This window comes from Ursus maritimus, unplaced genomic scaffold, assembly GCF_017311325.1.
Source record: "Ursus maritimus isolate PB19 unplaced genomic scaffold, ASM1731132v1 scaffold_23, whole genome shotgun sequence".
NCBI classification, from domain to species: Eukaryota; Metazoa; Chordata; class Mammalia; order Carnivora; family Ursidae; genus Ursus; species Ursus maritimus.
Genome location: NW_024424786.1, coordinates 4,225,740 through 4,242,104, shown reverse-complemented (window position 1 = coordinate 4,242,104; position 16,365 = coordinate 4,225,740). Strand labels below are relative to the sequence as shown.

The following is a 16,365-nucleotide window of genomic DNA, read 5'->3' as shown; positions in this document are numbered from 1 at the left end:
ACCGGGGCACAGAGAAGGTAAGTAACTTGCCAAGGTCACACAGCAGAGCTGACATTTCAACGCAAACAGTATGGCATTAAAGTCGGTGCACTGCACCACCGTACAGCCTCTCATAGGGGTTACGTCCGCTTCGCATCTACTGCAGGTTAAATGAGATGGGTGTGCCTAGGACATGGTAGGTACTCAATAAGGTCCTTACAATCTTCCCTGCTTTTTGGAACAGGAGGGAGGCACTGGAACAGAAAAGTTCACCCTCCACACACGCCAGACCCATTCTTCTAGAAGGCCTCCCCCTTCCAAGTGCCCGCCCATGCCCATCCCAGGGCAGCTGACCTGGCCCATCTCCTGTGAGGAGCTCCTGCTGACAGCACTGTACTCGCTGACCATGGAGCGGGCATGGCAGGTCAGACGCACACTCATGCTGTGGACGCGCGCCCAGCGGTCCTGGGCCAGCTTCTGCCCGATCCTGCGCAGCTCAGTGCTGATGACCCAACCCCTCTTGAGAAGCAGCTGCAGGGGGTCTCCGGGGCCGGGGCCGCCAGCCAGGATGAGGTCACTCTGTGCATCTTCCTCCAGGCTGATGGGCTTTGCCTGCAGGACGCACATGCACTCACACTCGGTCATGAGCTTCAGGTCCTCCATCCAGCGCTGGACCGAGTCCACTTGCATCAGGTGCAGCCTGCAGCCAGGAACAGCGCCACGAAGCATCAACACCCCGTGATTTCCAAAGGTTTCCGTTTCGGGCCACCCGATGTTTATGAACCACCTGCTACACGCTCATCACCGTTTCTTGAGCTCACTTACCCTAACCCTCTTGTCTTCCACTATCTCCAACTCACAGATAATAAGGCTGAGGCACAGAAGTTTTGGAAGCAGATGAGCAGACAAGCAACAGGCCATAAAGTCTGGCACATTAGCAGACTATAGTTATAGTAAGAAGAAAACAGAAATAGCCTTAATATCAAATATTGGTTATGTCATTAGGAGCTATGGTACGGCTGCGTGGTTATAGAATGCGAACCTTTTTAAAACAATGCTTTCACAAAGAGTGGCCCAAGACTAACATGATTAGAAAGGGGATAGAGAGGATAGAAGAACATCTGATCATCATGTTCTAGAGACAGAGAGCTGAAGCAGACTGACCTAAGAGCTTCTAAGGGGCAGGGAATGAACTAGTCATTCACTCACTGACTCATTTACTCCATGAACACTGCAGTGGACAGCTGTCATTCTTGTCCTTCTAGCATCCTTCCTCCTCCTTCTGTCAGTAGCAGATGCATGTTACATTGCTCTCTCTTGGTGTGGTGGCCTGGGCTTCAGCTGTTCCCTCCTCCCAAAAACAGGGCTTGCAAGGCTGCTAAATCATGGAGCCTGGGAACCAGCACTTGGCAAACAGAGGAAGCCTGCGGTGCTGAGCGGGGAAGAGCTCTGGACGCCTTGGGTGGGACCCACTCCCACCCCCTTCCTCAGGCCTAGAATGGAAAGGGCCATGGAAAAGCCATGAAAGGGGCAAAAGGGAATCAGTGCCACCAAACTGCCCCTGGCCTGGGTCCTTCCCGGGTGGCCTGATTAGATACCGGACTCACCATTTTGTCACCCCCACCACCCCCAGCTCACACAGAGGCATACTGCATTCTTGTCCTTTAAGATCTTTAAGAACTAGAAAGAAAGTGGGATTTCAGAAGCTGTGTTAATTAAAATCCTAGTTGATTTATCGCTTGGCCGGTAAGAGAAATGGAATGACAAAACTATTGATCTCTCTAGTATCTGCGTTATTTGGGCCTGTGCGTGTCTGTGTTTGTGGATCTGAACTCATTTAGGTGTCTGTCTATATTAGCTGCATGCGGCGTCTGGAAGCCTGGCTTGGAGCTTGCGCGTCTCTTCTACCTGCGCAAATTGTCAGATGATTGTGTGTACTTATGAGCCTTGCATCAGATAGACTCGATGACTCAGAACAGCTGGGGTGGGCCTTGAGCGTGGGCTGCATTTAATGACTCAATCCCAAAGTAAAAAGTATAGAAAGAGGATGGAGAAAGAAGTAACTTTGCAGTGGAGGAACCCGACATAACCCCGTCCTACTCAAATGATCGAGAGGATCCTGACTGATCATCAGCCGTGTTGACAATGAGTACTTCTGATGGGATGTGATGAGAAGGGCTTTCTTCTCCCAAACACATAACCTTAGTCTCATCATGAGAAAGGCCTCAGGGACCGGCTGAGGCACATTCTACAAAATACCTAATCAGTACTCCTCAAAACCACCAGCGTCATCACAAGAAGGTAACACTGGGAAATTGTCAGAGGCCAAGGGAGACAAAGGAGACGTGATGACTAACTCTAACAGGATCTCCTGGATGGAGTCCTGAAACAGAACAGAAGTTTCATGGAAAACTGGTGAAAGCCCGATAAAGTCTGGAGTTTAGTTAATAGTAACAGACCAGTGACGGTCCCTCAGTTGTAGCAAATGTACCGTGCTCACGGGAGATGCTAACGATCAAGGTACCTGGGGGGGGGGGGGCATAGAGGAACGGTGTGCACTTTCTTCACAACATTCTGTAAATCTAAAACTATTTTAAAATTTGAAAGTTTCTTTAAAGAAATGAGGCTCTGGGGAGAAAGGCAGAATCCAGCTGACAGGCCTGAGGGTTTCTTACTCCATCCCCCCAGGAAGAACTGCATTCCCATTGCTTCTTTCCCAAACAGAAGCCCAGGCTGAAACTGGCTGTCTCTCTGGCTTTGCGTCATGAGCCTCATGGGAGGAAGACCTGGACAAGGTACCACGCTCCACTGGGCTGTCCACTGAAGCAATCCATCCAAGCTCCAGTGGACAGGTAGGAGGAACCTAGCTAAGAAGCCAGGAGTGGAGGCTTCCTCAAAGAACCTGGAAGTGGAAGGAAAGGGGGTCCCCGGTTGGGCTAGGGGATGAAAGTTGTTCTCTCAGGGAAAAGGAACATGGCGAGCCTAGTTGGCTTTGTCTTCCAGTTGGCCCCATGATCTTCCCTGGAGCCCACCAATGGCTGATCCCAGGAAGGCCTCCTGGATCTGCACCAAGGAGGCTCCCTTGGGCAGCCAGGCCCTCAGATGCCTCCTGATGATCCTGCTCCCTCCTTAGTTGCCTGAACAGGCTTTGAACCAGAGATCCCTGGGGATGGAACGGCCTACCGCGTAAGGGCCCTGGGCCCTGAGCATACAGAAAGCTTCCACAGGCCCAGGCCAACAAGGCTTATACGTTAGCATGTGGGGGCATTAAGAGCTGGCTCTGCTACTTATAATCTGTGTGGCCGAAGGCAGGCTACTGCTGCTTTTTTTCCTTTTTCTGAAATTTTTATTGAAATAACATATGCACATAAAGGTGAACAAATTATAATATCAAGCTAGAGTTTGATGAATTTTCAGAAGGTCGACACACTCATGCACCCAGGAACCATATAAGAACCATTACCAGCATCCCGTTGTCTCCCTTGCGCCCCCTTCTGGTCACTCCCCAACCAGGATAACCAGTATCCTGACCTTCTTAACATGTTAGTCTCTTCAGTAAGGTTCTTAACCTTTCTGAGCCTCAATTTCTTTACCCGTACATAACAGAACCTTCCTAACCAGGTAGATGAAAGAATTACAGTAAATGGTGAATGTGAAGGACTTGGGACATTGCATGGCATAAAGAAATGCTCAAAAATATTAGTGCTCGTTGCTGCCCTTGCCCCATGGAACCCTTCAGCACCTACAGTAATTACTATCATAATAGCCAGAAGTTTTTGAGCACATGCCACATGTTGAGCCCTGTGCTAAGTGGTTTACATGAATTTTTTTTCATTTACTCCTCAAGACAAGTGTCTGCGTTAGCGGTATTATTATCCCCATTTTACAGATGAGGAAACCAGGATAAGAGAGGTAAAATCACCCAGGTAGAAAGTAGTAGCACTGACATTGCAACTTTGGTGTCTCTCACTCCAGAGTCTACTCTTAACCTCTTTGCTTTACTGCTTCCCACTCTAACATCCCTTCAAAAAAAAAAAAAAAAAGACATTGAGGAGCAGAGAGCAAAATGAGACAGCCTTAACACAGGTAGACAGAAAGAAGCAAAGAGGTCTGCGGCTGCTTATGAGCAACAGGAGGAAGAAGGGAAGCTGTGAGCCACTGGCTCTGCCTACCGCTCTGAGGTACAGGGCGGACCAAGATCCCAGGCCCCAGAGATGCAATCTCTGCTTTCAGGCCAAACCCACTCTTGGCTGCCTGGTGGCAGGAGCCGCCTTCCAGGGTGACGGCCACAGAGGCGAGGACAGACAGGGGTGCCTTCGGGAAAAGTAGAATCTGGTTTTCTTTAAGAATGAGCTTAAAATAGCTTCTATTTCTAGAGATTGTTTAAACAGATACCTCCTCTTTCTCCCCCAAGGAGCAAACAAACATGCTAAGAAGAATAAACAGAGCAGATTAGTAAGCCCATACATCCCTGCCTCCTCTTAACCCCATTCAGTGACTAGGCCTCAGGCCCCATCAAGCCAGTACATCCCCCTTAGGTCCAGGGCCAACTCCAATAGGGCTGGGAGGACATCAGGAGGTTCTGACCCACCAGCAGGTGGAGGAGTAATGGGTTGGCTGCTCAAGGCATGTATACACTCCCCACCAAATCTGATTTTACCCAGTATGCTTTGCACCCAAGCTGCCCAAATTACAACTAAACCATTGAAATTATAATATAATTGTGTTTTGATTTTAAAAAATGGAGAATTGGATGAAAAGCAGTTCTGAAAGCAGAGGAAAAGGGGAAGTGGACAAAAAAACACCAGTAGTAGTAATTAATATTTATTGGACCCTTATAGTACCCCAAGCATTGTATAATTATCTTGCATTATTTTATTATCCTGATTAAGTGCACATTTTCCTTGTCTCCATTTTACAGATGAAAATACAGAGGTACAGAAGACTTATATGACTTAAGAGAGCCAGAACTCCCTGCAGGCAACCTGATTCCAAAGACTGTCTACCTACTGACCACACTCTACAGTCTCTCCACCTGTCTCTCTCTTCCACCAACTTTGAGACATCCTCAAAGGCAGGCACTGACCTCCCTCAGCATCACCAGCGCTCAGCACAAGGCCTGACACATGGTAGGGATCAGTAAATATTTAAGCGATCAAGTAAACCAGAAATTGCCTGGGAAACATGGATTGTAAGCCTTGCCACACCAGCTGGAAATACTTTCTGGGCTTGTAGGGGTGTTACAAGATGAGCATGAGTGCTCTGGCCTGACGCATAGGAAGCCCCTGAACTCAGCAATCCCCTATTCTGAACTACATTTCAGGAGATGTGGATTCTATCTTTGGCTGGTGTGTCAGACAAAGTCTAGGTGAGTTCCCTGCAAAGTGGTACAAGTTTAAGAGTTGGGTAAGTAACTACATTCTACAAAAGACACCATAATAAAAACTTCTGTATTAAATAGAAATACGTGAGCAGGCGTCAGGAAAACCAGAGAAACCCTTTGTACAAGTCATTTTACAAACATTCCTATGTTCCACTAAGCAGCTCTCTGGTTGCATAAAGCTTGGGCCCCTAGCAACCACTGCCCCAATTCTCAGAACTTCCAGGCAAATGGTAAGGTGTGGATATAGATACTCAAGCCCTGGCGGGGAGTGGCTAAAAGGAGATCTTAGCTCCCACGGGAAGTGCCTGTCCCCATAGGACACCAGTAACAAACACAAAATACCCTCCCCCAGTTCAATAAGGCTTAAAACATTAAGCAGTGCCTGTCAGACCATCCCTGCTTGACCTGATTCATTGAAGCACTACTGATGTTGACTGAGCATGTGCCAGGCTTTGTGCTGGTCCCTGACCTGAGGACACTCACATCACCTAAGAGGAGAGACAGATATAAGTAAATGTAACCCAACAGCATTCTCATCGCAGCACCATGTGCCACACATCTCAAGCATTTCCTGGAGTCCCCAGAGTTCATCTTATATACATTGACCCTTGAACAACCCAGGTTTGGACTGCACAGGTCCACTTATATGTGGATTTTTTATAGCGCAGTACTGTAAACATATTTTCTCTTCTTTATGATTTTCTTAGGAATGCTTTCTTTTCTCTAGTTTACTTTATTGTAAGAATACACTATAGGCTATATGTAACATACAAATGATGTGTTAGTCGACTTTATGGTATCAGTAAGGCTTCTGGTCAATAGTAAGTTATTAGTAGTTAAGTTTTGGAGGAGTCAAAGGTGACATGTGGATTTTCAACCGTGTGACAGGTGGGTGCCCCTAACCCATTTTGTTCAAAGGTCAACTATTGATTCCCCCCCAAATCCGTCATCTTTTCTTCCTTTAGCTCCCCTACACTAGCGTTTTCCGTGGCTGTCAGGTCCTGCCAGGCCCACCCAGCATAGCTACCTTTTCTTCCGGGGGCTGTCATGCTGTCTGACTCCACTAAATATCTCAAGCTGCTCACAGTCACCACCTCTTCTCTTACTGCTGTGTCTTCTAGGCACCATTGTGCCACCATCAGAGCCAGGCATGCCACTGGGTCTTCTAGATATCATGTGGCTTCTGTGGGTATCACTGTTCCCATCAGAGCGTGAACTCGGGGGCTGGATTGCCTGGATTAAATCCCCCATCTGCCACTTGCTACCTGCATAACTTTGGGCAAGTTACTTAATCTCTCTGTGCTTCAGTTTCCTCATTGGTAGAAATGACAATAATACCCGGCCCCTAGGCTTTTCGTGATTATTAAGTGAAGTGAATATATACATACATATGCATATATGCAAATATGTATATATACTTGCTTAGAAAAATGCCTGACAGGAAGTATTATACATGTTAGCTCTTATTAGAGAAGTTTCAGCTAAAGGAGCTGTAGCATCAGAATTTAATTACTTCAAAGTAGAGAAATAAGGAAAATTCTGGGAAGATGGCTGTCATGACAGCAGTTTTTAAATCTCTCTAAATCCCCACATGAAACGCTGACAGAACAACAAAGATAACAAAACCAAAACCCTGTGGATAAAATTTACAACAAAACTAGATGATAAAATAGCCCCACAAACCTCAAAATACAAGCAGGTGGGGATCAACCACTCACAGATATAAGACCTGCTCGGCATCATCTGTCCGAGAGGAAGAAGGAACGAATGAGGTGGTGTCTGATGAATATGAGAGAGGAGAACCCCCCGTAGTCACTGGGTATTTATTGGAAAGTACAGCATGACCATTCTAGAATAGTCACTGAAACTAGAAGGGGATTTTCCTCTCCAATATCAGGTGACTGCAAGGCACCTGCCAAGGATTCTCAAAGCAGACCCAGCAGGAATCTCTTCTCTAACAAAGTGCCACATGGAGAAGAAACTTCTGGGAGCAAAATCAGAATTGAGCAGGACCGGGACCTCAGAGGCAAAGGTGAGAGATCCATGGAAGGGGTGGAAGCAAAGTTGGAGCTCTCAGACAGCAGATCACCCAACTTTGAAACTTACACAAAAAAAAGACGGAGCTGTATCAAATTAGAACAGCTTTCCTGAGCCCCGCCTCCCTCTAAAAGTTCATGAAAACTAATTTCACGTAAAAAGAAGCAACACAAAAATTACTGAAGTCTCATCCCATGCATAATCATTTTAAAAAGAGAATAAATAACGAAATAATATCCCTCCAATGAGAGAATACCAGGAAAATGGTCTCACAAAACGGGAGGAAACGCAATGTACTAGTTCAAAATGAACTTAAAATTTTAAAAAAATGATGTAAGATGTGAAAGAGAAGCACAAAACCTCAGAAAGGAGATATCTTAAGTAAGAAAAGTAGTAGACATAAACAGGAAATGTTATCTTTGAAGCAAGATTAAACAAGAAGAAAATGTGGCATAATGCCTTAAAATCAAACACAAAAAGGAAAAAATGTTTTAAATTTTTAAAAAACGAAGAAAGAGATAAAAACAGATTTGCAAGAAAGTGACAAAGATTAAGGATGGGCAAAAAAGATCGAACATACATACAATAAGAGTTCCTGAGAGGAGCGCCTGGGTGGCTCAGTCAGTTGGGCATCCAACTCCTGATTTCAGCTCAGGTCTTGATCTTAGGGTCATGAGTTCAAGCCCTGCCTTGGGCCGCATGCTGGGTGTGGAGCCTACTTAAAAAGAGAGAGAGAGAGAGAGAGAGAGAGAGAGTGTGTGTGTGTGTGTGTGTGTGTGTGTGTGTGTTCCCTAGGGAGGAATCCAAAACACAGCAATAAAATGCATGTGAAAAGCTATGAGCTGGGAAAATGTTCCTGGAAAAAAAATATTGTTCCAACTACATATCGAAAGGGCATACTCTGTGCATGAAAACAAACATACAAGACATAGTCTAGTAAGAGCATTGGACTTTTAAAAAGAAAGAAAGGAAATATTTTGTGCATTTAGAAATAAGTGCATGTTACTTGTAAGGGACAAAAAATTATGCTATCATCAGGTTTTTTTTTTTTTGTGACAGCAACACTTGATACTAGAAAAAAAGTAGAGCGACTTATTTAAATACGCAGAGAAATAAAATGGGAGCCAAAGACTATATTCAGCCAAAATGACTTTCGAGTATGAGGTGAGCAGGAAGAGAAACCAGAGCTGGGATGTTGGAGGACAATCATTCGAGATGGTCCTTGATCTTGGATACTGGACACTGATTCACGCAGATGATGAATGAAAAGGGACAAGGATGAGCCCAATTTTTCACTTGAGCACAGGACAGACAGGAGAAACAAGTTCAGAAGAGTTCAGTCTGAGGCATGTTGAGTCCAGTGGGCCCATCTCTTGCTTGGAGTCCAGCCCCTCTCTCTTCGGACTGTCCTCACACAGCACTTCATTCCAGAAACGTCCAGGCACTCCCAGCATCCACGCGGGGTGTGCGGCCCACACACTCACACAAATCCCACCCTGAATGTTCATTCAGTCCTTAGTGCCCACTATGTGCAGGAACTGTTCTAGCTGCTTGGGATACACTGGTAAACAAAACAAACATCGTCCCTGCCTCTCCCCCTAGAGCAGGGGGCAATAAATATAATAATAATAAATATAACGAATGAAAAAGGATAGAATATGTTAAAAGCATTTCTCTCTTAGTTAGAATAAGTGTGGATGAGATTGTTCCTATGGGAGGTAGGGAGGTAACCGCCATGTTAAATGAATGGTCGGGCTCGCTGAGAAAGTGAGGCCTGGGCAAAAGCTTCTGGATGGTGGGAGGATCGACCGCGTTGAGGTATGGGTACTGAGCAGTTCAGGTAGAGGAGGCAGACTGTGCAAACGCCCTCCTTGGGAGTATGCCTGATTTGTTTGAGAAAGGGTATGGAGATCAACATGGCTGGAGCAAGGGAATGAGAGAAGGATGGGAGCTCAGATCTAGGCTAGATCACGTGGGGCCTTGGGAGCCATCGTGAGCACTCCAGGTTTCCCCTGCATAATAAAGAGGAGCATTCCTCCAGAGCATCCAAGGAATCTTGTCACCAGATGTCAGCTGGGTCGCCTAGCCCCTAAGCCTCTCTACAACCCAACCTGGAAGCCTCTCTCACTAAGGGCTTTGTAAAAACAACACATAGATTTATTTAGAGTGACTTAACCTTGCTATGCAGTGAATTGTAAACTGTTTACTAAACAGTTAATTTAAGCACAATTATTTATGCAACAAGCTATAAATAATTTACAGTGTGGTTACGGTATTAACTTCTAACCCCTCCTCGCTAAGGCCCTGGTGAGGCCCCAGCCACTTGGGGCTAGAGGAAATGTTGCTTCTCTAATCTTGTTCAAACCTTCCAATGTTTTCATTGCCCTGCTTCTGATCCACCCAGAATCCCACGCTGAGCTGCCCTGGCACGGGCCTTTCCGTGCACCGGGGCTTTGCAACTCTCCATCCCTAACTGCTCTGAGTTCACACTGCCAGTGGAGGGCCTTCATGCCATGTGGTATTGGGCAGCTCGCAGAAGTCCTGATCCTAACTTGCAACTGACCCATGTGGGCAATGCTGGAACCGGGAAGGAGGATTTCTCTCCTACAGTGGACTCTGCAAAATGTCTCTTGCCCCGTCCATTATGCTGGGGTTGGTCTCTTTCCCTGTGTGATCTCTGTGTTCTCTGCCATCTCTGGGGAGGACCCTCTGCCCCATCCTGTAGCACTGGAAAGGGTTTTCAGATTGTTTTCCAGAAATCCCCACTTCCACTATTTACCCTACCCACTTTGATATATGTGTACCATAGCATTCTCTGTTCATTAAACTATCTGGTATAACACGGTAAGAGAGAGTTAATGCACATTTCAGATATTTCCAGGAGTATGGCTTAGGGGAAATGGGGCCCACCAATATACCCCAAAGCTAACAATTAGGAGCAATTTGCAAAGGGGGTGTGGGTAACGCCACTATAGTCACTTGGCCCCCTCCATTTCTCCAGGTTGTGGCCTTCCATCAATCTATGAGAGGGTCTGAAGGCAGGGAAGAGATCTGACCACTCTAAAAAATCAATTTAAAAAAACCTACCATAGTTCCAAGCATGCTATAAAGAAAATGTTGAGTACCTTGCACGAGCCAAGCACATATCAAGTGCTTGCACAGACAATCTCTGTCTTGAATTCACAGAAACACTATTTAGTATCCCTGTTTTACAGAGGAGGGAAAACTGAGGCTCAGAGAGGTCAATGGCAGAGCCTAGATGTCCCTCCAGGTCTGCTAACTCCAAAGCCCCTGTCCTCACCAGCCCCCAGTCTGTCTGTCTGTCCAGGACCCCAGTGGAGTGCGTTGTTGTTTCAGAAAGCCAAGGAACATGAATTTGGCCCCAGGTAACTGTTTCCAATCCAATAAGCCGATATGTTCATTTGACAGCGGCCCACTCTCTGATGACTCAGAGCCCATCTTATTAACTCTGTCAAACTCAGGCATTTTAGATGTGCCCCAGGGAGAAGGGGGTGCTAATTAACATTCCCTGGCCTTTCATTAAGTAAGGAATGACTCATTTTTAACCTCTTAAAAGGCTCCATGTGTGTCTCGGCATTGCCAGCGTACGTAGGAGAGCCGGGATGACGGTATTGACAGCAAAAACACCTGATGACACACCGTCCCCTGGGGCCGCCTCCCACCTCCGCCTCTTCATAGCTGCCGCCCGAGCACACGACACTTGCCTCCCTGGAGTCGTGGTCCCGACCTGCCTTCCCCCTCATTCCCAACCTCTGTTCCAGTCACGCAGAGTTCTTTCAGTGCCTCTGTCGTGACTTCCAGCCCACTCAGCCTTTTGCACAGGCTGGCCCCTCCCTCCCCATCTCCTCTTCACCTTGCCGATGCCCATACACCCCTGAAATCATGCCTAATTGTCTCTGCTGAAGTATGTTGCTCCAAGGGGAGCTTATGTCCCACGTGTCCCGCATGTCTATAGCACCCCGTCTTTCCCCCATTGTGACACCGGCCTTGACTGTTTCACCACTGGATTCACATCTGCTTTATCCACTGGACTCTAAGGGCAGGGCTTGTGTCTGTCACGAGCTCCCGACATGGCACCCTAGCACTGGACCTGGTACACTGAGGATGCTCGGTGTATATTTCTGGAACTGAACTAGGAATCAAATGGGTATAACAATAACCAGTACCGTGGTGCGGCCTCACTGGCTTGGGGTGAGGGGCAAGATAAAACCCCAAATCATTATTGCCAACCTTTATGGAGGCTAGGCTTGGTGCCACCTCTCATGTGGATGGCTTCATGGGTATTATCTTATTTGTTTCTTATAATGACCCTGCGAGGAGGGCATTCTTATTGTCTTATGTTTACAGTTAAAGAAACTGAAGCTTGGAGAGGGAAAATGAACTATCTGACATCCTCCAGCTGATAAGGGGCAGAGTTTGACTCTCAACCTGGCCCATCCCACTCCAGACCCTGCATGCTTAAGTGCTACTCCAGGCTTTAGGAAAGGCCATGCCCTGTCCAAATGGCATGTTTAGCACTATCAGGTAAAAATTATGAATGCATTCACATACACACACAAGTTCACTGTTAGCCTGCCCTCGACCTTCACAGCTCTCCCACAGGACCTGACGTGTAGACTGAAAAGGGTTCAGCTTTGTCTTTCCCATTCTGTTCTCCTTCCTTTAAGGAGAGTCTTTTCATTTGCCAAAGTGGAACATTTAGGAGAATTCACAGATCGAAGGTGTCAGTTGCATCCTGGTACCTCTGCATAGTTCTAGAAAATGCAGTTGACAGTAGATAAATCACCACTAGAGGGTTTTCTAAGAGCTGGTACTACACTATGGGCAAGACTCTATAGATTCAGCCTCCAGTCCCCACCTCTAGGACCCCTTTCCTCCACTACACCCTCGCTCCACCCCCAAGCCTCAGGCTCTGACTAAGGTTCTCTATCCCAGTTGTAGGCAGACTCTAAGGACCAAAGATCCTTCACCTTGGGGCTCCACATGAGGCGCCACCCTCCAAAAGGGCCCCTACGGTCAGTGGCCAGAAGTTGCCTGTCCCATCAAGCCGCACAGCCAATGTGTGCTGGGGCCACGCCTGGAGCCCTGATGTCCCAGTGCCTTCTGTGTACCTGCTCACCAGCCTGTCCTAGGAGCTCAGGACAAAACTAACCAGGAGAAGATTCCAGCACTCACAGAGCTCAGCTAAGACCCCCAACAGGCAAGAAAGCACCAGGAATCCACTCTAGTGGTAATTCCAATAGCAGCTAACGCGCAATGAGCCGGGCAGTGTTGTAAGCCCTCTCTGTGTATTATCTCTTTCAATCTACCCCCCGCGCCCGCAATCTGAAAGAGAAACTATTACTGCTCCCATTTACAGACGAGGAGACTTCTGTCAGAAGAGGTCACATGGTGAGTTAAGTGGTAGAGCCATTACTCAGACCCAGTCTGCGTCTCTGCTCTTATCAACTAAACACCACCCGGCCATCACGAGCCATCAAGAAGCAGTGAGCAAGATGGTCAAGGACCACAGGAGACAGAAGGCCTTACTTGGCCTGGGAATATGTACACAAAGGAAATGACATTTGCCCTGGTTCTTAGAGAAAGAGGAGCTGGCCAGGATGACAAGGGCAAAAAGACCTCTGCACAAACATGTAAAAGCCTAGAGGCATAAAAATAGAAATATGCCAAGGAGTTTCACTGGACTCAACCATGGGGGGGTCTCTGTGCAAGTGGCCGAGAAGGGCCTAAAGGGAAAGATAGAGGCAAAGTGATCAAAGACCCTGACTTGATTAGGAATTTGGACTTAATCTTAAAGACAATCTGGAGCCACTGAAAACACTGTAGAGCAGGGCCGTGACGTCATTGTGCAGAGTTAGTAGAAACTGGACCAGAGTGAGGTTAACTACAAGACAGAAGGCTGACCTACCAGGAGCTTGGTGGGCATAAAGCAGAGAGAGGATGGAAGCCTGAACTTGGCAGTGAGACAGGAGAGGAAGTGGCTGGTCTGGGAGGGAGAGGAGAGGATGTGAGGGTGAAGGAAGGAAAGGAGCAAGGCTGGCTCCTGGGTGTCTGGTCTGGGTGAGATAGAAAACCCAAGCAGGGAAGAACTAGTTCTCATTTTGCTTGGTTCTAGGGCACGGCATGATGACAAGTGTGGTACACAAGGCCACAGCAGATGGGGGCGGGCAGGCCCTACAGAGAGGTCCATCAAGGACGCCCCAAGCTTTCCCAGGGAGGAGACTAGGCCTGGTGAACCCAGCATGGCCCCGCCACAAGTCGGTCCACTCCCAGCCTCGGCCACCGTGCCGCCACATAATGAGCTGCTCTTCTCAATTTTGGAGTCTAGGGACTGCAGCTTATTAAGGTTTGGACTGCGTTACTACTGAGCATCCCATAATTGCATAGCTTGCCTGACTCTCTGTCATTAGCTCTCGGCTCTCTGGGCTCCACCTCTCCTATTGGATTTGCTGACTGACCCCAACATAGAAAGTCTGGCTACACAGGGCAGCTCCCGCTGTGTAGTGGAGACTGCCTGCTGGCCCTGAACCCCGCAGCTCCCAGTGGTTCAACCATCCTCAGCCATAAACTTCGAGCTGCCATTTCCCTACGCATGAAATCTTTCCTTTCCAAGTCCAAACGACTGATCTGATTACTCACACAGAGGAAGGGAATTGAAAATTGAGGTCAAAGCAGATGGGCTGGCAACAAGTCACATTCCCTTCATGGTGGAAAACCACCACAGTCAGGACACCGTAGGGTCTCTGGCCAAGGAGCCTGAGGGGCCAGGGACCAGGACTGGGGTTGGATTTTCTCAGTCTCCATCACGAGCTGGAATCTGAGCCTGATGCTGTCAAGATTGCCCCCATGCCTGGGGAGCAGCGAGGGCAAGGCAGACAGTGAATGGGACTCCCAGGAGCCCGCCCAATTCTCACCAGAGCCCCAGAGAGAAGCAGATGCCTGCTCCCTGAGTAACCCCCTTGTTCTCTGATGGCGGCTTTCCTGGACATCTGGAAGAAGGTGACCAAAGCCTAAAATCTGGGTTTTCTGCAGTCTGGCAGATTCCAAACACGCCAGATGTAACCACAATCATCTCGACATACCAGGGTACTGGTAGGATGATTTTTTTTTAAGCTGGAATTATCCAGGGTGGAGTTGGAATAGGGGAAGGGAAGAGTGTAGTCTCATACCAAGAAACTGCAGTATGAAACAATGGGGCCCCTAAACTATTTCTAAAGTCAGGGGGAATTAACTACTCACCCAGCAAGCAGGGAAGCTTATCAATGATAGAGCACCCTCCATGTACCAAGCACTCTTTCCTTCAGCCCCTAACAGACACTGATGGTTGGAGAGCATCATCCCCATTTTATGGATGTAGAAAGAGGCTTAGAAGCATTACATGACTTGTCTAAGACTTCACTGCTAATAGTGATAATAAAGCTAACAAGGATCAAGTGCTTATTACGTTCTGGGCTCTGTGCTAAGGGCTTAAATCAATCTTAATTGCTCACTTAACCTTCAAAATAATCCCACGAGGTCCACATAACTGAGATTTGGTAGGTTAAGTGACTTGGCCAAGGATACACAGTAGAGAAGTAGAAATAAGAATCCAGGCAATCTGAGACCAGAGCTTTGCTATGATTATGTTATGCTCCTTGATGTCTTCAACAATTGAGCTGACATTCCAACCCTCAAATGCACAGCCAACATCCTCTCTACTATGGTAAACTGCCCTTCCATGACATATCGATACCTTCTTAAAACTTATAATCATTAAAGACAAAGGCATGTCCAGTCATTTTCAAGCCCTTGCCTGATTTCTTTCTGGGAGAGAATTGGATGCATGTTGTTTAAATTCAGGACAGAACTGCTGGCCCACTGGCCCCATCATCACATACCTCTGACAAGTTTGCATTGAAAGGGCTATCAGAGCAGGAAAACCACGGAGACCATGCAAACAGAGGGGGAAGTGACCCTCTCAGAACTTCCAGCTGCAAAAGGGTCCCCTCCTACCCCTCCTTGCCCTGCCTCTGCTTCTGTCTCTTACATTGCCCCCTTCATTCATCAAAACCCATCACTGGGGAAAGGTAACTGTAGCTGACCCTTCAGATGCCAAAGGGAACAATTTTTCCCAGCTCAGCAGACCCATGCTTTGACCCCCAGCTGCTCATACCAGCTCCTCATCTCCAGCTAACCCGACTGGCCTGGCATCCAGTGCTCCCTCAAAATGCTGGGGGTCAACAGTTTATGGAAATCTATGCCTACACTCTTGTTGGCTCATTTTAATATCTTTTCACTTAGAATGGAACTTTATTCCTTCAAAGTCCGGAATTTGGATTCCCCTGCCTTACCCTATTCTACCTGCTGCGTGGAGAGTTTTCTGCAAAAAGAACACTTTACAATGCCAAGAACACTTAGTAATGGCTTCCAAACTTTACCGAGCATCCCAATGTGCCAGGCACTAGGCTAGGTGCTGGGATTACAGAGGTGGGTTGGTGAGAGGAGGATCTCCAGGAGTGTAGGACCTTGCACACTGACACATTCCTTCCACCCAGCACAGCACCTGGCACATCACGGGCACTGACAAGCGCTTACAGAATGAGGAAATGAATGAATGTAAATAAGCATATGGCACTTTGAGGCAAGCGGAAAGAATTGTGGGAGCAGAGAGAAGGGATGCTTAGTCCAAGCTATGATATCTGAGAAAGCTCCCCAGGCCAACACTGAAAGAGTGCCTTCGAGTTCTTCAGGAGAGGAAGCAGAGTTGGAAGATGATGGGGTTTCTGATGGAAGAAACAGTTTGTACAAAGGAGCGGAGGCATGGGACCACATACTGGGAACATGACAAGTCCAAGTGCAACCAGAGGCGTGGAGATGGAGTCAAAAGCAAGGACTTCAAATTATAAAACACGTTGGAGTCCTGGGGTTCATGGACTTATCTGTCTTCTATCCCACCAAAGCAGGGC

The 16,365-nt window shown here is 47.4% G+C and overlaps 1 protein-coding gene across 2 annotated transcripts in view; it reads right to left on the bottom strand.

Annotated features, from left to right (window-relative positions):
• Positions 1-16,365, bottom strand: part of INSC (INSC spindle orientation adaptor protein) — a 118,032-nt gene that overhangs the window by 63,973 nt on the left and 37,694 nt on the right. Inside the window, exon 3 of one of the 2 annotated variants that reach the window (XM_008708898.2) lies at positions 334-679. The exons of the other annotated variant lie outside the window; for it this stretch is intronic. Within the exon in view, the coding sequence (XP_008707120.1) occupies positions 334-679 (346 nt within the window). The remainder of the gene's footprint in view (positions 1-333; positions 680-16,365) is intronic. 2 annotated transcript variants of the gene reach the window in all.